Source organism: Pipistrellus kuhlii, unplaced genomic scaffold, assembly GCF_014108245.1.
Source record: "Pipistrellus kuhlii isolate mPipKuh1 unplaced genomic scaffold, mPipKuh1.p scaffold_m20_p_3, whole genome shotgun sequence".
Classification (NCBI taxonomy): domain Eukaryota; kingdom Metazoa; phylum Chordata; class Mammalia; order Chiroptera; family Vespertilionidae; genus Pipistrellus; species Pipistrellus kuhlii.
In genome coordinates this window covers 43,328,930-43,351,474 of record NW_023425529.1, presented here as the reverse complement: position 1 = coordinate 43,351,474, position 22,545 = coordinate 43,328,930, and the positions used below count along the sequence as shown (strand labels likewise).

The 22,545-nt window shown below is 42.4% G+C and overlaps 1 protein-coding gene across 1 annotated transcript; it reads right to left on the bottom strand.

Moving 5' to 3' along the window:
- Positions 1–3,135: 3,135 nt before the first annotated feature.
- Positions 3,136–14,513, bottom strand: HIGD1C (HIG1 hypoxia inducible domain family member 1C). The gene is made up of 3 exons (XM_036457903.2): positions 14,416–14,513; positions 7,830–7,964; positions 3,136–3,856 (listed from the first exon to the last, which is right to left on the bottom strand). The coding sequence occupies exons 1-3, from the start codon at positions 14,507–14,509 to the stop codon at positions 3,792–3,794; spliced, it is 294 nt and encodes a 97-aa protein (XP_036313796.2). The 5' UTR covers positions 14,510–14,513; the 3' UTR covers positions 3,136–3,791.
- Between the last annotated feature and the right edge of the window lie 8,032 nt (positions 14,514–22,545).

The window sequence follows — 22,545 nt, the reverse complement described above, 5'->3', positions numbered from 1 at the left end:
ATGTGATTTTAAGCATCATTTTCTTCCTTCAACATAAAAGTTAAATTTCTGACTTCTCTCTTATTTTAAAACTTAGTACCTTTCAATAAGACTTTTTAAAAATCTAAATAATTGCCTATCTTCATTTATAGTGATTTGGTCATCGAAGATGGTATTTTAAAATCCCCTCATTTCTGCTTCAGGGGCCCTTACAACTTCTGATGAAAGCAGTAGCTTTGTAACCCAAGTTAGAGTTCTGATTTTAAAAATGAAACTAAATTAACATCAATTAGCAACTTTCACTTAAAAAAAAAAAAAGACTTAAAATGAGTTTCACTGTTTTGGTTTCTTTATGCACAGACAGCAACTCAAAACAATTGGTTGCATTTTCTTTCCTCCCTGGACAATTTCATTTCCCAGCAGAAACATTCCCCGAGGATGTTTGGAAAAAGAAAAGCCAAAAAAATTTTGTTGTTGTTTTGCAACTCATAAAAGGATGATGTGGTTAGTTAAATAGAGATTATATACTTGGGGGCTTCTGTAGCTCTTCTTCATTCTTTAACTCTAAATTACAGACTAGAGTTTATAAAAATTCATAAATATACCCTTAAGGTCCTATGACTCCTGTAATTAGAAAATCCTATATAATAAAGAGATAATGTGCAAATTGACCATCCCTCCAACACATAAGATGGCCGCCCCCATGTGGACACAAGATGGCCAGCAGGGGCGGGCAGTGGGGGGCGACCAGGCCTGCAAGGGAGGGCAGTTGGGGGTGATCAGGCCTGCAGGGAAAGGCAGTTGGGGGTGATCAGGCCTGCAGGGGGAAGGCAGTTGGGGGAAGACCAGGCCTGTAGGGAAGGACAGTTAGGGATGACCAGGTCAGCAGGGGAGGGCAGTTGGGGGTGACCAGGCCTGTAGGGAAGGACAGTTAGGGATGACCAGGTCGGCAGGGGAGGGCAGTTGGGGATGACCAGGCCTCTAGGGGAGGACAGTTAGGGGCAACCATGCTGGCAGGGGAGGGCAGTTAGGGGCAATTGGGCCAGCAGGGGATCAGTTAGGCGTCGATCAGGCTGGCAGGGGAGTGGTTAGGGGATTATCAGGCTGGCAGGCAGAAGTGGTTAGGGACAATCAGGCAATCAGGCAGGCAATTGGTTGGGAGCCAGCAGTCCTGAATTGTGAGAGGGATGTCCCAGAATGGAGAGGGTGCAGGCTGGGCTGAGGGACACCCTTCCCTGCACAAATTTTATGCACTGGGCCTCTAGTTTGATAATAAAGCAAACTGAATCATGCTAAAACCAGTTAAAGAGATTGATGTCTAAAGAATGTGTCTTGAGTAAACTTTTTTGCTAAGTTAAGAACATTCAACCGTTCTCTAATTTATGATTTAAAAATCTGGATTTATTATGTGCATATACAGGTAATATGTTTAATTTGAAGAATAGTCTAGATGAATACACTCAATCCCTAGGGTAGGGGTGTCGAACTCAATCAGAGAAGGGGCCAAAATCTAAAATCCAGCCTAAATCGCGGGCCGAATGGTTTACTGAACAGTCATAAACTGTCATTGTGATGGAAACGCAGTGGAGTGCAGTGATGACAGCGCGGTGCGGGCCACATTGCAAGGCCTGGCGGGACGGATTTGGCCCGCGGGCCTTGTGTTTGACACATGTGCCCTAGGGTTTAAGTCAATTTGTAAAATGATGCTCTGACATTGTATGCCCAGAATGTAAAATATAAATAAATAAGTAAATAAATGGGATTAAATACAGTAGGTCCTCGGGTTACGTTAGAGATCTGTTTCTACTGCACAACGTAACATGATTTTCAGCCTAAGTCGGAACCCACCTACGTAAGCACCTATGTCACTCACATGGAGCACACACACACAGAAGTGAAATAGTAAAAAAAATTTAAAAGATAGATAACAATTCCTGACCTTTACTGTGGTAAGTAAATAATAAAAAACATAAAGCACATAGGTACATACATCGAAATGACAGAACTTTTTTTTATTATAAATAAACGGGAGGTGGCGACGTAACCACGAAACAGCATACGATGAGTCCGACGGAACCCAGGACGGCCTGCAGTTGTGACAGAGCAGCTGCTGCGCCATCACTGGATGCCACTCTTCGAAAGGCGTTTGTCAGTGAGGCATTAAGGCTTGCAGTGGCCACTGAAAATGGCCTTCTCAATTGTAACTATTATGATATTATGCCACCAAAGCTTTGCCCCAGAGGTATTGTGCAAATCCAGGAACTGTATGTTATCTCTTCATAGGGTCTTCCTGCAATGGTCCTCCCTCTTTACCCAAGCTTATGTGGTAAATCAGTATCCTGCATACTTTTCTCCATGTGTGATAACATAATTGGTGAGTTCTCATGCATGGCTACTCTAAGAAATAAATACTTTGCATTGCTTTTCTCAAGCATAAATATATTACTTTAATTCTCTCAGTAAGATTGATTTGGGGTTTTGTGGGGGGAAAAACATTTCTAATTAAACATTTCAGCTCATTTGTTTTATATATATATTTATTTCAGAGATAAAGGAGAGGAGGGAGAGAGAGATAGAAACATCAATGATGAGAGAGAACCATTGATCAGCTGCCCCCCTCGTGACCCCTACTGGAGATCAAGTCTGCAATTCTGGCATGTGCCCTTTTTCTTTTAAAAAAATTTTTTTTTGATTAAGGTATTACTGTACATATGTGTCCTCATCCCTCCATTACACACACACACACTCATGCCCTCACCCCCCTGGTGTTAGTGTCCATTGGTTAGGCTTATATTCATGCATACACATCCTTCGGTTGATCTCTCCCCCTTACCTCCACTCTCCCTCTGAGGTTTGGCAGTCTGGCATGTGCCCTTGACCGGGAATCGAACCATGACCCCCTAGTTCACTAAGTAACACTGGCAGGGCTTACGGTGCATTCTTGATTTTATTTCAGTGAATCTCTTTAAAAAAATTTTTTTTTATTGATTTTAAGAGAGGGAGGAGAGGGAGAGAGAGATAAAAACATCAATGGTGAGAGAGAATCATTGATTGGCTACCTCCCTTATGCATGTGCTCCCTCCTCCCCCACTGGGGATCGAGCCCACAACCTGGGCTGTGGACTTTGCGCCCTTACCACGCCCTGACCACGCCCTGACCATGCCCTGATTGGGAATCGAACCATGTTCATAGGTCAACACTCACCCACTGAACCGTGCTGGTCAGGCTGTTCGTTTTCTCTGTCAGGCATGGAGTGTGAAGGGAGTAAATCTGAGTCATGACAGTTATGAGTTCAACACAGTCTAATACATCTTTTTAGAATAGTCACGTTTCTGTGTAAGGGTGAGGTGCACAGTGGTGAACCATATTTAAATAGCATGGCCATTCTCTTCTGATGTAATTGTTGCCCATTCTAAAAACGAGTTTATGAAAGCCTTAGTTATTTGGGGAGAATTAAGCAATGAATAGATTGTCACTTTTGATATGGATATAGAAAATTTCTGTAGCCACTATGGATAGCTAACTCCTAATTTTAAGGTTGGTTCATCATAAAATAGATAATTTTCTGTCACTAACCACAAAATAAAAAATTTTAAGTCAGAAAATCATGCTCTAGGTTCTGAAAGACATCATCAAGGATATTTTTGAGTTGACTATGATTCTTGGGTTGGAAGTCAACTTCTTAAACAATTGAGACTTCTATACCAGGCTGTGAAAACTCTAATACTTCTGCAATACAATTTGCTATATATTGAAAATTCATTCTTCATAATCGTTTCCAGAAGCCTTCTTTTATTTTTTTGTATGCAGCTTCACTTTTTGGACACATTGAAGAACCGAGGTCTAATGTAATCCTTATACATAGAGTAGAGAACACCTAGAACAAAAAGATGTATATCAGTAGAGCACCCATAGAAACAAACACTGAATTTCTTCCACCTGCATTTTTTCACAGCTAGCCCACAATTTAAAACAAATCAACAAACAACACTTCCCATCTTAGAAATTTTTGGCTTGGGTTATAAAAGTAGCTCCAGAACACACACACACACACACACACACACACACCCCTAAGCCATTTGAGATTAGTGTAAGTCTGAATTTAGGATGTTATGCCACCCTAAAGTTTGAATTTTAAAATATTGATGAAAAAATTAGGAAAGTGAAAATGTTTGGCTAGGTATTAAAATAAATAAAATGTATATTTTAAAAAAAGGCTTCTTTCATTTCCCTGTGCTGCTTCTAATTCTTCCTTCTCTCTCTCTCTCTCTCTCTCTCTCTCTCTCTCTCTCTCTCTCTCTCTCTCTCTCTCTCTCTCTCTCTCCTGAAAACAACAGAAATGCGTTGTCTCACAATGCTGGAGACTGGGAGTCTGAGGTCCAGGTATCAGCAGGCTTGTTACTTTCTGAAGGACACGAGGGAGAACCCGCTCCACGCCTCTCCTGGCCTCTGACGGGGACTGTGCTTGGGACTGGTGCGCACTGCGGTCTCCGCCTCCCTCATCACAGGGCCTCTCTCCTGTTTGTTCCCTGTGCTTTTCAGACAGAGAATTCTTACCTCTCAATGCTGGGGTTCCCTGGGGTTCTTATCCCAACTCTTTTCACACCTGTTGCCTCACTGGTCGGCAAGTTAGATCTACGTTAGATTTCTCTTCTGAGTGTGAGACCCCATATATATTCATTGTACCATATGTGTTATTTCTACATTCTATAGGAAAGTGGTCTCCAAACTTAAAATGTGCATAAGTAAATATGATGAACATGCCCCTCAAGATGCACATTTGTTTATAAACAGTATGTGTCCCATGGTCAGCCTATGTATTGGTAAAGGTTTTATTTTTAAGATAAAAGTATTATCTTCCCATATCCCCATGGACCTCCTCATATATCTCGTAGGGGATGAGCACTCTAATTTGGAAACAGGTCGTAGGTATCTCAGTCAGTATCATATAGAATTGAGAGTTCAGGCACTGGAGTAGATTGCCCATGTGACTGTGAACAAGTGACTTGTCCTCTCTAAACCTCAGTTTCCTTATCTGTAAAATGGAATAATAACAGTACCTACCTCACAGAGTATTGCTGTTTAATAAAGACTTTGGTCTTTGCTCGGAATTCCTGGTATAGATCTAAATTTTCCAGAGTTCCCTTCCCGGCATAGCTGTGGGGGAGTTTGGCTCATGCGACCTTGAGGCATGAAGGTGACCGTTGAAGCAGCAGCTGCCACGGCCGGATTGTGCTTGGAGGGCTTGGTGCAGAGCACCAGGTGCCCTTGCTTGTCCGCGGGCCCACCTTGCTGTTGCTGGGCAGCAGGCCCGCCGTGCCCTCAGCTCGCCTGGGTCGCCTCCCCATCTCCTCCGGCGTTGGCCGGTGTGGATGAGCTCCCTGATGGAGGTGCCACTTCTGCAGCTCACACGGGCTCAGGGCTGGAGTCCGTAAGGGACTGACTCCGGTTCCCTCTGTCCTGGTGGGCTGCAGTTCATCCTTGCAGATTCCAGTTTATTTTGCCTTCCAACTACTGCCGTGTTACCCTCGGGCCCCCGCATTGGAAGCACAAGCAATAAGCCTAGCATGGGCTGTTTAACCAGCTCCCAGATTTGCTTAAGATCATCTCTCTATAATAAATCCCTTCTTATGTGTCATCTCTAGTAGTTTTCCTCCTCTGAATGAACCTTGGTTGAAACAGAACTTGGTAGCAGGAGCTTCCAGAGCGACATAACCATGAGGATAGGTTCTTTGTGTTGGTCCCAGGTTACCTGGAATCGGTTCGTTGGTCTGAGTGGACTTAAAGGTATCAATGGCCATTTCTTTCCGTGGTAAAGACGGTGCTATCATGCATCAGCAGAACGTTTTGTGAAATTACCGCCTGTAGATACCCTTAATCAGTTGCCTATAAAAAGCAAGGTGTTTGCTGACCAAGTGTTTGCTTCCACGGAGCACTGAGGGGAAGCAGGCGTGTAGGAGTGTAAGGCTGGTTACTTCTAAGGGTGCTGGAAAGCTCAGTGATGGGCTCGGAGGCTTTTAATTCCTAGCTTCTGGTCCTGTGAGGGGCTTGAAAGCCGCACGACTTCCAGGAGAGAATTCCTTTCCTTTCACGCCCTGTTGCCCAGAGGCATTTTGCTGGAGGTTGGGAAGGCAGAAGGGGAGCAGCAGCCGCAGTCTCTTTCTGCTCGGAAGGCTCGGCCGTAGCACGGTTTTGCTCATCTTGTGGGCCCAGCTCCTGACACATACATTCCTGCTGGTCATTCTGCTTCTCTCATCGAATACAAGCCCCAAGTTCCACGGAGGCGCATGCTCCGCTGCCGTTGCTCTTTCCTCTGCCTCGTTAATTCCTGATCTTCTCTGCGGAATTAATTCCTCCCTTTCTCAGCTCATTATACAGTTCACACCCTTACAGAGCCTCTGGGACTCTCAGCGCCAGTCAGATGCCCCTCCTTGGTGTCTGTGCTCCCCAAGCCCCCGTGTTACCCCCGCCACAGCACCTATGACTTTGTATTTTCTTTGCTGTTCTTAGCCTCTTGCCCCGAGGAGACTAACAGTATGTGAGGGTAGGGACCAAGACCTACCTCCACGCCTATAGGCCAGCTCCGCGCCTGGCAAATAGAAACTGCCTCGTAAATATTTGCTGAATGACAAAAATGAGCACTATAACTTTATAAAATTTCTTTTGTGTTTTGTTCAAGACTCCCTTATCACAGTTCATAGTAATAAGATAATTACCATTTGACTCCCTATGTGCAAGCCCCACACCTATCTGCATAGACCTAGACTTTCTCTTAGGCCGATTCTACTCTGTACAGCCGGACGGGGGGAGTGGCAGGGGGAAGCTAAGAACATTGTGCCTTGGTCTCATGAATATAGACCCCCCCAAAAAATCAAGATAATTTAGATTCCAAAGTGGACTTTTTTGCTTAATTCATAGACTAATAAAAAAGATTTCCTATTGCTCAAACTTGGAATAAAAGGAAAACAAGCATATTAGGACTTGTGGACTCTAAAAACATTTTCTCCCCAGTTAAACTTTAATAATTGTATCTGTTGTTCAGTCGGCTGGGAACTATGACTGCCGCTCTTACTGAGCAATAAAGGCAGGTGTATAACCACTGCTTCAGCTGTTGTAGGTATGAACTGTTCACTGCTGTCATAATAGCGGCTAACAGGGCCTACAGTTAGTTCTCCACTGGGTTTGTAAAAATGGATGTATAATTGCCATACAACATTACATTAACTTCATGTGTACAACATAATGATTTGATATTTTTATATATTGTGAAATGATCACCACAATAAGTCTAGTTAACATCCATTACCATACATAGTTACATAAGAACGTTTAAGATCTACTCTTAGCAACTTTCAAATATGCGATAAAAGTACTATTAACTATAGTTGCCAATCTGTATATTCCATTCTGTGACTTATTTAAGAATAGACAGACATGTAAATTGACTGTACCTCTGCTCTGCCCACCAGCCAATCAGGAGTGATATGCAAATTAGCCTAACAAGGCGGGCAGAAGCAAAAAGATGGCTCCGTGGCTCGGCCAGAGTGGGAAGGCGGTGCAGGCAGCCAGGGAAAGGAAGGCCCATTCTAGCACAAATCTTCGTTCATTAGGCTTATAGTTTATTTTGTAACTGGAAATGTGTACCTTCTGCCTACTTTGGTGGTGGTGTCTTTTTCAGTGTTTAAAATTTTAATAAATTAAGCCTCAACCACGTAAAGAACTGTTTTTCTTACCAGTCTTCCACAATGATGTCATCTTGACCCAATATTCATCTTCAACTATGAATGAGTAAAATAAATAAAAATACTCTCAAAGATAGCTGAACACAAGCTACAAATGAAGCAGGTTACCTAGAGTCACAGCTCCTACAACAAATCCTTGGGCAGCAACTCTCATGTGAATAAGGTGAATGGATATTTTCTGATTTCTTCTGTACTTTAACTTGTAAAGACCATAGGACACCACAGCCATGAAGCCCGCTATCCCTGTGAAACAAAAAAAATTATATAAGTAGCAGCCCAGATTGGCATGAGCTTAGAGAGTTGAATAAAGGACTGTCCAAAGGATAAGTGCTTAGAGAATGAGCAGCCAAGATAGCAAAAGAAACTTGCTGGATTTGATTCACCAGATTTTATTTAAAAGAATATTTTTATTGATTTCAGAGAGGAAGGGAGATGGGGAGAGAGATAGAAGCATCAATGATGAGAGAATCATTTATCAGCTGCCTCCTGCACGCCCCCTACTGGGAATTGAACCTGCAACCTGAGCATGTGCCCTTAATGGGAATCAAACCCTGTACCCAATGCTCTATCTATTGAGCCAACCAGCTAGGGCTGATTCACCAGATTTTAAAATGGACTCATAACTCATGGATTTGATATTTGAAGTTTAGCCTTTTCCCAGGAAAACCAGAACCATATAGTGTAGTAATTTGGAATTTTCCTGAGATATGATTTTAAGTTGTGCATGCAGCAAGGCTTATGCTTGGGCAAGTCCTTGGTGAGTAGACCTACCAAACATCCTACAGCTTTTGAGGGTTTGGCTTTATTCCTTTCTACTTGTTATCAAAGGAGGGGCAGGTGAAGTAAAGTGGTAAAACTTGAATCTTCTGTAAAATTGAGACATTAAGCGAATGAGAGATACACAGGAAGTATGTTCCAGGAAGAACTGTGATTCTAGAAAACTCCAGAAATCCCTGCAAATGTTCCTGTCTTCTCTACAAAAGTTACCAGTAAGGGGGAAGCTATTGCGGTGGCAATCACGATACTATGTAATTGGCTCTAAAGTAGAAAACTGGTCAACTGAATAGGGAAGATCCTGGAAAGAGATTTAAAACACTGTGATAAGCCATGACAAGTCAAAATAATTTAATAACAGATGAAGGAATAATTATTTAATAAACATAATGAGTGTAATTTATTGGTATAGAGAACTAACTTGGATTTCTATCTCACACCAGACACTACAAAAAAATCCTGGATGGGTTAGAAGTAAGTGTAAAAATAAAACAAAAATATCAACAACAAAAAATAGAAGGAATAGACTAGCATGCTTATAACATCCAAAAGAGGGTAAGGTAGACTTAAAATGACAAGGACAGATGTAATATTTTAACACAAGAATGAAGAAAACATGAATAAAAGTGTGGGTCTACATTTTGAGTTTTCTCCTCTATCCTGTTGATATATGCATTTATCCCTCCATCTGTATTACACCATCTTATTTACTGTAGCTATATGTCTGAGTATCATTTTAACCATTCTAGAACTTAAAACTTGCTGGGATTTTGATAGGAATTACACTAAGCCTATAAATCAGTTTGGGGAGAATTGACATCTTTATATTGAGTCTTCTAATCCATGAACACAATAGTCTCTACATTTACTTGGGTCTTCTTTAATTTCTTGCATTAGCATTTTGTAATTTTCAGCATACAGATTCTGTACATGTTTTCTTAAGCTGATACTTAAGCAATTTTCTTTGGAGTGATTGTAAATGGTATTTATGGCTTTTTTGTTTTTATTTTTGTTTTGTTTTTGGACATTGCTCAAATATTCCTAAGTGGACTTGATTTCACAAAATTATTTCCAATACCACTTCGACTATGTGATACTATTTAAATAAAAAAGTTGGCAAATTCACAAATTATGTGCTTTAAAAAGTCATTTCTTCTACTTTGAGAAAGGGTGTTATGTTTTAAGTTTGGTTTCCATGCGTTTATTATTAGTACATAAAAATGTAATTGATATTTTATTTCAATTCCCTTGGTCAGAAATTGAACTGTAACAACTTGGTTCAAAGGTTGACACTCAACCACTGAACCATACCAGCAGGGCAATGCAATTGATATTTATGCAGAATAGCAAGGTTTTTTTAAAAAATATATATTTTTTATTGATTTCAGAGAGGAAGGGAGTGGGAGAGAGAGATAGAAACATCAGTGATGAGCCGAAACCATTTTGGCCCAGTGGTGGAGCGTAGGTCTGCAGACTGAAAGGTTCCGGGTTCGATTCCGGTCAAGGGCATGTACCTTGGTTGCGGGCGCATCCTCGGTGGGGGGTGTGCAAGAGGCAGCTGGTTGATGTTTCTCTCTCATCGATGTTTCTAGCTCTCTATGTCTTTCCCTTCCTCTCTGTAAAAAATCAATAAAATATATATTTAAAAAAAGAAAAAGAAACATCAGTGATGAGAGAGAATCATTGATTGGCTGCTTCCTGCACACCCCACACTGGGGATCAAGCCTGACCAGGAATCGAACCGTGACCACCTCTGTTCGTAGGTATTATAGATAGATGCTCAACCACTGAGCCACACCCACTGGGCAGAATAGCAAGTTTTGATTAATTATGTTGGCACATGTGTATCTTTATAGGTGAGCAAGGTTGTATTTATTCTTTTAGGATCTACTTAACAAATGGAAGTGAGGACCAGAGTAAATAAAAACATGTATATCCTATAGGCTTATTTGCAATAAATAAAATTGAACCCTAATACACTGCTGGTGAGAATGCAGCCTGGTGAAGCCATTATGGAGAACAGTATAGAATTTTCTTAAAAAATAAAAAAATTGAACTGCTGTTTGACCCAGTGATCCCACTTCTAGAACTATATCATAAGAATCCCAAAACACGAATCAGAAAGAATATATGCACCCCTATGTTCATAGCAGCACAATTTACAATAGCTAAGATCTGGAAACAGCCCAAGTGCCCATCAGTAGATGAGTGGATAAAAAAGCTGTGGTACATTATACAATGGGATACTATGCAGCTATAAAAAAGAAGGATCTTTGACGCGTTGAGACAGCATGGAGGGGCCTGGAGAGCAACATGCTAAGGGAAATTAGTCAGAGAAATATCATGTGATCTCATTCATGTGGAATCTATTGAACAAAATAAAAAGCTGAACAAAACAGATCCAGAGGCATGGAAGCATGGCACAGACGGATGGATTTCAGGGGGAAGGGGAGGAATGGGGAATAGGCAGAGATTAACCAAGAATTTGGTTAATCAAAACTTGCTATTCTGCGAGGCCAGTGTGGCTCTGTGGTTGAGCATATATGCATAACCCATGGACACAGACAATAGTGTGGTGAAGGTTGGGTGGGGTGGGAACCGGGTGGAGGGGAGCACTGGGGGAAAGAAAGGGGACATCTGTAATATTCTCAACATTAAAGATAAAGCAAAATCCTATCTAATAAAAGAGTAATATGCAAATTGACTGTCACTCCAACACACATAAGACGGCTGCCCCCGTGTGGTCAAAGATGGCTGCCCCCATGTGGACACAAGATGGCTGCCACAAGATGGCCAGCAAGGGAGGGTGTTGGGAGGGACCAGGCCTGCAAAGGAGGAAAGTTGGGGGCAATCAAGCCTGCAGGGAAAGGCAGTTAGGGGTGGTCAGGCTGGCAGAGGAGGGAAGTTGGGGAAGTCCGGACCTGCAGGGGAGGGCAGTTGCGGGGGACCCAGGCCTGCAGGGGAGGGCAGTTGGGGACCAGGCCTGCAGGAGAGGACAGTTAGGGGGTCCAGGCCTGCAGGGGATGGCAGTTAGGGGCGATCAGGCTGGCAGGGGAGCAGTTAGGCATCAATCAGGCTGACATGGGACTGGTTAGGGGGTCATCAGGCTAGCAGGCAGAAGCAGTTAGGGGCAATAAGGAAGTCAGGCAGGAGAGCAGTTGGGAGCCAGCAGTCCTGGATTGTGAGAGGGATGTCTGACTGCCCGTTTAGGTCCAATCCTACTGGGATTGGGCCTAAAATGGCAGTCAGACATCCCTCGAGGGGTCCCAGATTGGAGAGGGTGCAGGATGGGCTGAGGGACACACCACCTCATGCACAAATTTCATACACTGGGCCTCTAGTATAAAAATAGAAATAAATTGAAATGAAAGTGACAAATACATAAAATCAGCAAAAAGAAAATACTAATAAAATGATGATGGTAGGCACATTGAGAGATGGTACCATGCTGAAAACTCTGCAAGTTTAGCTAAATCTTTCTGGAAAGAACTCTGGAAATATATAATAAGTGACATTTAAACTGAACATGCTTCCTGCTCTGGAAATTCTACCTTTGGGAAATGCACCAAGGAAATAAGCAAAAGAAAATTTAAGAAGTTGACACAAAGATTTTATGGCTACATTATGTGTAAAGAAAAACTAAACGGCCCAAATGGCTCAAACAAAGGAAAATCTGTCATAGCTATAAAAAAATTGTAAGTATAGAAAGTACTAATACACAGAAGTGTACATATGAAATGTTAAGTGAAAGAAGCAAAAACAATATATCAACACAGTTTAAATGCACATAATATACGTATAGGTCTTAACAGTGATCATAGTGATATAAGACCATTTTAAACAATATAGATGGATTATAATGATGAAAGTTATTGAAGATAACAAAAAATGTTTTATAAATTATTTGCACTGTACACTTCCATCCTATAGCAGGAAATAGACATTATTAAAATAACAATAACTAAACAAACTACTCAATAATATACACCCCAATTTTATCATTAATTATTTTTCTAGCAAAAACTTGGTTCTCTTCCCTTATCAAATCAAGGTTCTGCTTTTACTTAAATTGGTTTTGTTTCATTTAGAGATTAAAGTCAGAACCTTTACTGTTTTCCATATAGTGTCTCTGTAGTTTGTATATAATTGAATTTAGCTGGAAACACTTTCATCTTTCTACTTTAATCACCTTAAATGTGTCTGGAAAATAATTTAATTTACAGCAGGCACAGTGATTAATCTCTGCTCATTACAGTGATCTGTGCAGGTGGCATCGAGGTCTTGAGTTGTTTTTCTAGTTGAAAATGCTAAGGAAGATGAATAAATCACTATAAATGTATTTGCTCAGATTTGTTACCGGTGCTATTACAAGTCATTCAAATTAATGAAACTTCTAAACACAGTATTACTATAAAGTAAAACTTTAATTCTTGCTGATATGTGACTAATGACATGAAGCTGTTAGACTTACAGTGACAGTGGAAAGATAGAATACCTACTTAGAAGGACTTATGGAATTAATCACAAACTTACGTAAGTCTAATTTATATAGGTTATTTTAATAGTTTCCAAAGTTATAAGGAAAGAGGCATGGTTGCAGTATACAATAATAATGCTTAAGGCAGCTGAAGCATCCAAAAGAGAAGAGAAAGCTTAGATTTTTAAATATATATTTTAATTGATTTCAGTGAGGAAGGGAGAGGGAGAGAGCTAGAACATCAATGGTAAGAGAGAATCACTGGTAGGCTGCCTCCTTCTCGCCTCACACTGGGGATCAAGCCCACAGCCCAGGCCTGTGCCCTGATCAGGAATCAAATCAGCAACTTCCTGGCTCATAAGTCGATGCTCAACCACTGAGCAACACCAGCCGGGCATGAGAAAGCTTAGATTTTAAAAAACAATATTGGTGCCTAGATTTTTTTTAAAAGCTCACATACATTAAATATTTGTTGAAAATGTAAACATAATAAATATGTGTTGGGAAAGGATAAAGAGGCCAAAACCTGGAGGTCTAATTGTAATTACGTTCTTTAATCTGGAGATGACTTAACCATCAACCTCACCATCTAGAGATCAGGGAGCCACTGAACATGAACACCACACAGTTCAAGCTCTCAGGTGTACAGGAGGGCCCAGGCTTCCACTGAGAGCTTCTTTTCTCTGAACCGACTCGTTCTTTTAAAAAAAAAAAAACACACACACACACACATATTTTATTGATTTTTTTACAGAGAGGAAGGGAGAGAGATAGTTAGAAACATCGATGAGTCATTGATCAGCTGCCTCTTGCACACCCCCGACTGGGGATGTGCCCGCAACTAAGGTACATGCCCTTGACCTGAATCAAATCCGGGACCCTTCAGTCCGCAGGCTGACGCTCTATCCACTGAGCCAAACCGGTTTCAGCCACTCATTTTAAGTTTAGGTATCTAGCGTCTAGTGCCAGAGAACATCAGAGGCAGAAAGTTTTTATGGTACCCAATAATATGGAAGAAACAAAAAATCTGTAAACATCAGACACGAGAATCTAAAGGTTGGCGTTACTTAGAGGACGGAGAGCCGCATCCATCCTCACAGTCCTGATTGACCTTCAGTGTGCTCCTGAGTCATCACAGAAAATTAAAGCCCATTCAGTCCATTCCACTTAGATTGGCTGGGATCTGATCATTCTACTGAACCCTCTAATGAAGATGGATTAGAATAAAATCTGATGCTCCGTCATAATAATAGCTAACCATCACTGAGGATTCATCATGTACTAGAAACTTCTGAAAGTGCAGCTTATGCTTAGAAGGGGTTAGCTTCAATTATCTGAAAAAAATCAGTTACATGAAACGTTTCAATCCTCCGAGATACTGGGTATAGCATTATTGTACCATTACAGACAGCTTTCCAGCACCCAGTCACGGCTTGTACTTACCGACAGGCACGAAGGGGGAGTCTCTAGATTTCCTGATCAGCCGGGATAATTGACCTTCATCCTCATCTGCTGACCACTGGTTATCTGATGACATTTTTCTCTCTGGTAACAGCAGGGGATAAATGAGGTTGCTGTGAATCATTAAATATACATATTGATTTCAGAGAAGAAGAGAGAGAGAGAGAGAGAGAGAGAGACAGAAACATCAATGATGAAAGAGAATCATTGATCGGCTGCCTCCTGCACATCCCCCTCTGAGGATCGAGCCCACAACCCAGGCCTGTGCCCTGGCCGGGAATCGAACTGTGACCCCTGGTTCATAGGTCGACACTCAACCCCTGGGCAACCCTGGCCGGGCTCCCAATATACTTTTGGTTATGTGATCTGTCTTCCTGTGTTTGTCATGCCTGTCTGCTCAATGGAAATAAAGTCATCTTTTCTTCACCCTTTTCTTCAGGGGATCCTTTCATTTTGTGTGGAAAGGGTAAAAGGAAAATACATAAAGAGACATAATCATAATCAGATCCCATGGACACTGTGAGAAACTGTTTGTGATTATATTTTCAGTTTCTTTTTCACTGCTCAGCATTTGAAGTCATTGGGAACCTCAGAATTCTCCCACAAACAGTAAGAACCCAGAGTTTATTTTACTAAATGTCATTTTAAGGAAGGACAGCAGTGCCGATATAGGCAAGGACACATTCCGATTGACAGGGGACGGGAGAATGGGCACTCCGGCTCCACAGAACGCGCAGAGAGTTACAAAGTCATTGATATCTACCCAGCACCTTCCATGTGCAGGTGCTATGCTAGACCATGGAAATTATCTTCCTCGTGGGCCCAGGATGAATGAGGACACGGGAGAGCAGCTATAGTCACTGTCAGCATGGTTTAACAGCACCCCAGTCTGTTACCCTGCAACTTACTACTTCCATCTCAAAATTTCAAATGCGATGGCTCTATCCTACGAATCAGCTTTCCTTAGAAAATGTAACGGGTAAGTGGAGAGGCACAATACCTGTGGCGTATCCCACCAACCTGCGGCCTCCTGGCGCTCCCTGAGCGGAGAACAGTTGATCAGAACTGCTTGGTGAGGCTGGAACACACTTCGCTCAATTCCCAGCTGATGGATGGATACTGGGGCAGCCCATCCCCACCCTCCTCCCAGGGGGCGTGGCCAGCTGCTATTGGCCGAAGTTCTCACAGCAGCAGCAGCACCTGGACCACAGCCTTAGACTTTCTTCTTCTTCTTCTTCTTCTTCTTCTTCTTCTTCTTCTTCTTCTTCTTCTTCTTCTTCTTCTTCTTCTTCTTCTTCTTCTTCTGCTGCTGCTGCTGCTGCTGCTGCTGCTGCTGCTGCTGCTGCTTTAAAAATATATATATATTTTATTGATTTTTCACAGAGAGGAAGGGGGAAGGATAGAGAGTCAGGAACATCCATGAAAGAGAAACATCGATCAGCTGCCTCCTGCACTCCCCTCCCCCCCCCCCACTGGGGATGTGCCCAAAACCAAGGTACACGCCCATGACTGGAATCGAACCTGGGACCTTTCAGTTCACAGGCCGACGCTCTATCCACTGAGCTACACCGGTTTTGGGAGCATTAGGCTTTCCAAGGCCACAGTAAGGAGACAGTCAGGCCTTCGGAGGAGCCATGACTTCACTCTGTCTCCACAAGGGAACTCCCCGCTTCCCTGTGTGGCTGTGAGTGCTGTTCCCGGCTCCCAGGCCCAGTATAGGGAGGACAGTGGGCGCAGAGGACGCGCTGGTGTGGGGCCTGGAGGGGCCGCCGTCGGAGGGTAAGGCTCTGGTTTTAGAGATGGTGCTTGTCAGAGGGGCAGCCACTGTGGCCGGAGCCCAGGCCCACGGTCGCCTGGCGGCCAGGCCTCGCCCCTGCGGCCCCTGCAGAGGCTCACGCTGCAGCTGCGCAGGGCGGGCCGCCCGGGCCCGTGGCCGGTAGACGCTACTTCGCCGCTTCACTCCAGTTGTGACCGCGCCCTTGGGCACGAGGAGGCCTCACTGCCTGGCTCACCGCCTCGACTGCAGGATGAGGGCAGAGGGTCAGGTAGCGTTGGCGGTTTTTTCTTTATAACTGATTTTATTTAAAAAATAAAATAAAATAAAATAAAATAATGGCCGAAACCAGTTTGGCTCAATGGATAGAGCAGCGGCCTGCAGACTGAAAGGTCCCAGGTTCGATTCTGGTCACGGGCATGTGCCTTGGTTGCGGGCACATCCCCAGTGGGGGGTGTGCAGGAGGCAGCTGATCGATGTTTCTCTCTCATCGACGTTTCTAGCTCTCTATCTCTCTCCCTTCCTCTCTGTAAAAAATCAATAAAATACATTAAAAAAAGAAATGTCAGACTTACAGAAAAGTTCCGGGGACAGTTCAGAGCATGGTATGCCCCGCACCGAGGTTCTCCATGGTGAACATGTTGTCACGTTTGCTCGACCATTTTTCTCTGGACGAGATCTCTTCCTCTCGTCCAGTTATTTTGCAGAACGTCTTTCGATTTAGGTTCTTTCTGATGCTTCCTCATCCTTAGAAGGAGGGTCTGCGTTCTGGGCAGAATACCATTCTGTGGTGATGCTGGTGTGAACAAGCACACACAGCTTGTCTGGGGGAGTAACGCTGGTCCGGCTGTTGTGCTTATAACAGCTGGTTCTCCCGGGTGAAAAGCCTGGGTCTGTAACATGCGCGGATTCCGGTGCAAATGCGCCCATTACGGTCCCCCCGTCCGCACTGAACCCACAGCTGGGAGGGGAGTGCCCCCTGGGATTGGGTGAGTCAGCAGTAGCCCACCGCCCCCTTGTCACCTGGAGTGAGGTGGTGTGTGCACATGTTTAGCAAGGTTACTATTTCCCCCTTTATAGTTACCGTCTTTTGTGGATGAGATACTTTATTTTTTTTTAATATATTTTATTGATTTTGTACAGAGAGGAAGGGAGAGAGATAGAGAGTTAGAAACATCGATGATAGAGAGTCATCGATCAGTTGCCTCCTGCACACCCCCCACTGGGGATATGCCCGCAACCAAGGTACATGCCCTCAACCGGAATCGAACCCGGGTCCCTTCAGTCCTCAAGCCGACGCTCTATCCATTGAGCTAAACCGCTCCCGGCTTGGATGAGATACTTTAATATTGTACAAATATCCTGTTATTTATCAGACTTTTACCCATTAATTGCAGCATCCGTTGATGAGTCTTGCCTGAATCAATGAACAAAGGGTCACATTTTTAAAGGCATAATTTCTTTTGTATTTTTCAGTTGGCATTCTACTATGAGGAATTGCTTTCTTTTATTTCCGATTTATTTATATCAGTTTGGACTCATTGATTTCTATTTAATTCAGTAGGTTATCCATGACTATAATTATTTTGATGGTCAAATGGTCCCAGGTTTGGCTAGTCTGAGTCCCTTCAAGCTGGCTCTTATGGCCTATGATATGGTTCCATCATTCTTCGAACACTTTCTATGTCCTGACATAACATGCTGTTGCAGGCTGAAACCTCCCACCCTCATCCCCTAACCCCACCTAGCTATTTCTTCAAGGAGGCCTGGTTTATTTTAGTGTAGGATGGTATTTAGAAGCCAAGTTCTTGGCACTAGAAGTGCTCATTGTTAGTGCATTATGTCATTACTTGTAGCCTTCTCAGCAGACAGAGTTAGGATTTATATCTGTGTCTATTTCTATTTCTCAATATCTATCTATATTAAAACCATGAGCTCATAATAATATCTTCAATTTCAGTCCAAGTCCACAGGGTTCATTCTGATCTCCTTTTCATATCTGTGATTTCTTTCTCTGACTGTGAGAGACCTGACCCCCATTATCCTCAGAATGTTGATTTACAGTCATGTGTTGTAGAATGACATTTTGGTCAATGACAGTCCGCCATCTCATAAGATTATAATGGAGCTGAAAAATTCCTATCACCCGGTGACACTGTAGCTGTCCTAAGGTCATAGTGCAATGCATTACTCACAGGTTTGTGGTGATGCGACTGCATTGTCAGTGGTAGTCCTAAGGTCATAGTGCAATGTTGCATGTTTGTGGTGATGCTGGTGTAAAAAATAACCTACTACATTGTCAGTGGTAGTAACTTTGATCCAGTGTTTTGCGTATAAATGACCAACAGCTGGTTCTCCAGGGGTAAAAAGCCTGGATTTGTAACACTTGTGGATTTCGGTGCAAATATTCCCATCACACTCATGTCATCACTGGACACAAAATTGGGAAAGGGTGTGTCTCTCTTGAGTTGGGGTGAGTCAGTACATGATACTTGATAATGATGACAACTATGTTACTGTACTATACTTTTTATCATTATCTTAGAGTGTCTTCTACTTACAAAAAGTTTGCTGTAAAATAGTAAGCTGCCCTGGCTGGTTTGGCTCAGTGGATGGAGCGTAGGCCCGCGGACTGAAGGGTCCCAGGTTCGATTCCGGTCAAGGGCATGTACCTTGGTTGCGGGCACATCCCCTACTGGATGTGCAGCTGATTGATGTTTCTCTCTCATTGATATTTTTAGCTCTCTATCCCTCTCCCTTCCTCTCTGTAGAAAATCAATAAGATATGTTAAAAAAACAAACAGTAAGCTGCATTACAGCTGGTTGCCTCATGCATCTCATGTTTACCAGGTCTTTGCTTGTGTCATTTTCTCTTTGCTTGATTCAATCTTGTGGTATTTTGTACAGCAACATGCTGTGCGGGCTGGTAGCCTAGGAGCAACCGGTTAAAGCATTGAGGTCTGTGTGAGTGCAATCAGTGATACCCTCACAGCAATGAAATCACCTGACGATGCATTTCTCAGAATGTATCCCTGATGTTAGGTGGCACATGACTGCATTTGCTAATTGCAGATATACAAACATTAGTTTCAGAATTTCTAATCCCTACCTGTGTGAAAAGCAAACCTATTAAATGTTTTTATAATTCTTTTTGTCAGCGGAAATACAATCAAAATACTACCTTCAAAAACCACTCGGGATGAAAACATATGCGTAGGCCCTGGCCGGGTAGCTCAGTTGGTGAGAGTGTCATCCTGATACACCAAGATTTTGGGTTTGATCCCCAATCAGAGCACATACAAGAATGAACCAATGGATGTATAAATAAATGGAAGAACAAATCGATGTTTCTCTTTCTCCTTTCCTCTCTCTCTCAAATCAATCAATAAAAAAGAAAACATGTCTACCCCAAGACTTGTACACAAATGTTTGCAGTATCGTTATTCACAATTGCCAATAAGAGTAAACTATCCAAGCATTCATCATTTAATGGAGAAATGTGATATATTCATACAATGGAATCTTATTTGGCCACAAAGAGAAATGAAGTACAGATGCATGCTACACCACAGATGAATGTTGAAAACCATGCTAAGTGAAAGAATCCTGTCACAAAATAACACATATTGTGTGATTCCATTTATATGAAATGTCCAGCCCTAATCGGTTTGGCTCAGTGGATGGAGCGTAGGCCTGTGGACTGAAGGGTCCCAGGTTCGATTCCGGTCAAGGGCATGTACCTTGATTGCGGGCACATCCCCAGTGGGGGGTGTGCAGCAGGCAGCTGATCGATGTTTCTCTCTCATTGATGTTTCTAACTCTCTATCTCTCTCCCTTCCTCTCTGTAAAAAAATCAATAAAATATATTTTAAAAAATAAAAATAAAAATAAAATATAAGAAATGTCCAAAATAGGTAAATCTATAAACAGAAAGTGGATGAGTGTTTGCCTAGGGCTACAAAGCAGTGGGAGGAAATAGGCCCATTACGAATGGGCATGGAGTCTCCTAAGGGTGGGTGATGAAAATTGTACTAAAAATAGATTTGTTCTGTGGGGAGCCGACTCAGCCGGGGCATACTGAGCCCCAGGGCGCTTTATGTCTGTGCCAGCTCTGCCAGGTTCAGCGACCCTGAGAGGGGGCGCTGAAAGGCTTAGAAAAGACAGACAAGAAAAGAAAACTGGGTCTCGGTGGGACGCTGCTTCTCTGATGGAGGGACAGCACCAGTGCCCACAGCCGTGTCTTTATTTTATAGCCAGATGCCATGGGTAAGGGCATGGTCAAGATGTTTACAACATTTTCTCATGAGTTGTGTTTTTTTGTGTTTTTTTTTTTTTTAACATATTTTATTGATTTTTTACAGAGAAGAATTGAGAGGGATAGAGAGCTAGAAACATTGATGAGAGAGAGACATCAATCAGCAGCCTGCTGCACACCTCCCAGTGGGGATGTGCTCGCAACCAAGGTACGTGCCCTTGACCGGAACCAAGGGCACATACCTTGGTTTGCAGGCCAACGCTCTATCCACTGAGCCAAACTGGTTTTGGCTCTCATGAGTTTTGATCCTACTCAATTACATGCACCTGATCAAGCTTTGTTTACTTGCAGCCTATATCACTTAGGCACATGGGGCCATGTGTTCAAACCATAAGTTCAAACTTACAACTGCAGCTGTTGGCTATCATTGTGCTGGGAGGGCTCTGCCCTCCAAGCTGGGACTGTGCCCTCTCATCAGTCCAAGGCTTGAACCTGTCCAAACACTGTACCTGCACCCATTTTGGATTTGATTTAGAGGTGCTTTTCATTACACCTGATTCTGGTGGAAGCCCTATTTTCTCTTTTTTTAAATTATGTATGTGGTTACCATTCGTTTTATTAAAAAAAATTAAGTTGCATATACTGTATACTGTAGTTTTTTTTTTCTTTTGAGTACATCTGAGCTTTATCTTCCTTTGCCAGTTCCAACTTTTCCCCTCTCCTCTTTTATGTTTTTGTTGTCACAAATTATCCCTGTTTATGCTGTAAGTTTTTTGGTGATCTTACTTGTAGTGTTGTGACTTAATTCTTTGTTTCGGGTAGAATAACTCCCTTGAGTAGTTCCTGCAATGGAGGTTTTCTGGTGATAAAATCCCTTAGCATCTATATGTTTGGGAATGTCTTCGTTTCTACATAGTTAAAGGATAATTTTGATGGAAATATTATTTGTGGCTTGTAATTTTTCTATTTCATACGTTTGAATATTTAGTTTGGCTCAGTGGATAGAGCGTCGGTCTGCGGACTGAAGGGTCCCAGGTTCGATTTCGGTCAAGGGCATGTACTTTGGTTGCGGGCACATCCCCAGTGGGGGACATGCAAGAGGCAACTGATTGATGACTCTCTCTCATCGATGTTACTAACTCTCTATCTCTCTCTCCCTTCCTCTCTGTACAAAATCACTAAAATATGTTAAATATTTGGTTCCACTCTTTTCTGGCTTGTAGAGTTTCTGCTGAGAAATCAGATGAAATTCTGATGGGTTTTCCTTTGTAGCTTTCCTTTTTCCTGGCTGCTTTGAGAAGTTTTTCCTTGTCATTAATTTTGACAGCATTAATACCAAGCACCTTGGAGAGGGCCTCTTTGGATTGAGGTAACTAGGTGTTCTGTTTGCTTGTTGGATTAGAGGACTTAGTTCTTTCCAAGTTCTCATCCACTATTTGAAATAGACTTTCCGTTTCATGCTCTCTCTCCTGCTTCTTCAAAATGCCTATAATTCTAATACTGATTTTTTTGGATGAAGACAGATAATTATTATAGAGCTCTTTCATTTTTCTGTATGCTCATGTCTCTTTTTCCCTCTGGGCCATTTCTAGATTCTTATAATTTTTTTCTTTTTTAAAAATTCATTTATTTTTTAATCTTTACTGTTGAGATTATTACAGATGCCCTCTTTTTTCTCCCCACTGTCCCCCTCCACCTGGTTTCCACCCCACCCCGGGCCTTCGCCACCCTATTGTGTGTGTCCATAGGTAATGCATATAAGATCTTTGTTCAATCTCTTCCCACTCCCAACCCTCTTCCCTCTGAGAATCATCAGTCTGTTCTATTTCCATGCCTCTGATTCTTTCTTATTCACCAGTTTATTTTGTTCATTAGATTTTTTATCTGTTTTGATTTTTAAATTCAGTTGTTGATAGGTATGTATTTGTTGCCACTTTGTTCATATTTTTTATTTTCTTCTTCTTCCTCTTCTTAAAGAATACCCTTCAACATTTCATATAATACTGGTTTGGTGGTGATGAACTCCTTTAGCTTCTTCTTTGGTTTGGCTCAGTGGAAGCTCTTTGACCTTAAATTCTAAATG

Excerpts from the sequence above, each read along its gene's own strand:
- HIGD1C (XM_036457903.2), bottom strand. The coding sequence starts at position 14,509 with ATGTCATCAGATAACCAGTGGTCAGCAGATGAGGATGAAGGTCAATTA. Across the intron at positions 7,965-14,415 it reads CTCCCCCTTCGTGCCTGTCG|GGATAGCGGGCTTCATGGCT; the intron begins GTAAGTACAAGC and ends TTTGTTTCACAG. Across the intron at positions 3,857-7,829 it reads TGTAGGAGCTGTGACTCTAG|GTGTTCTCTACTCTATGTAT; the intron begins GTAACCTGCTTC and ends TTTTTGTTCTAG.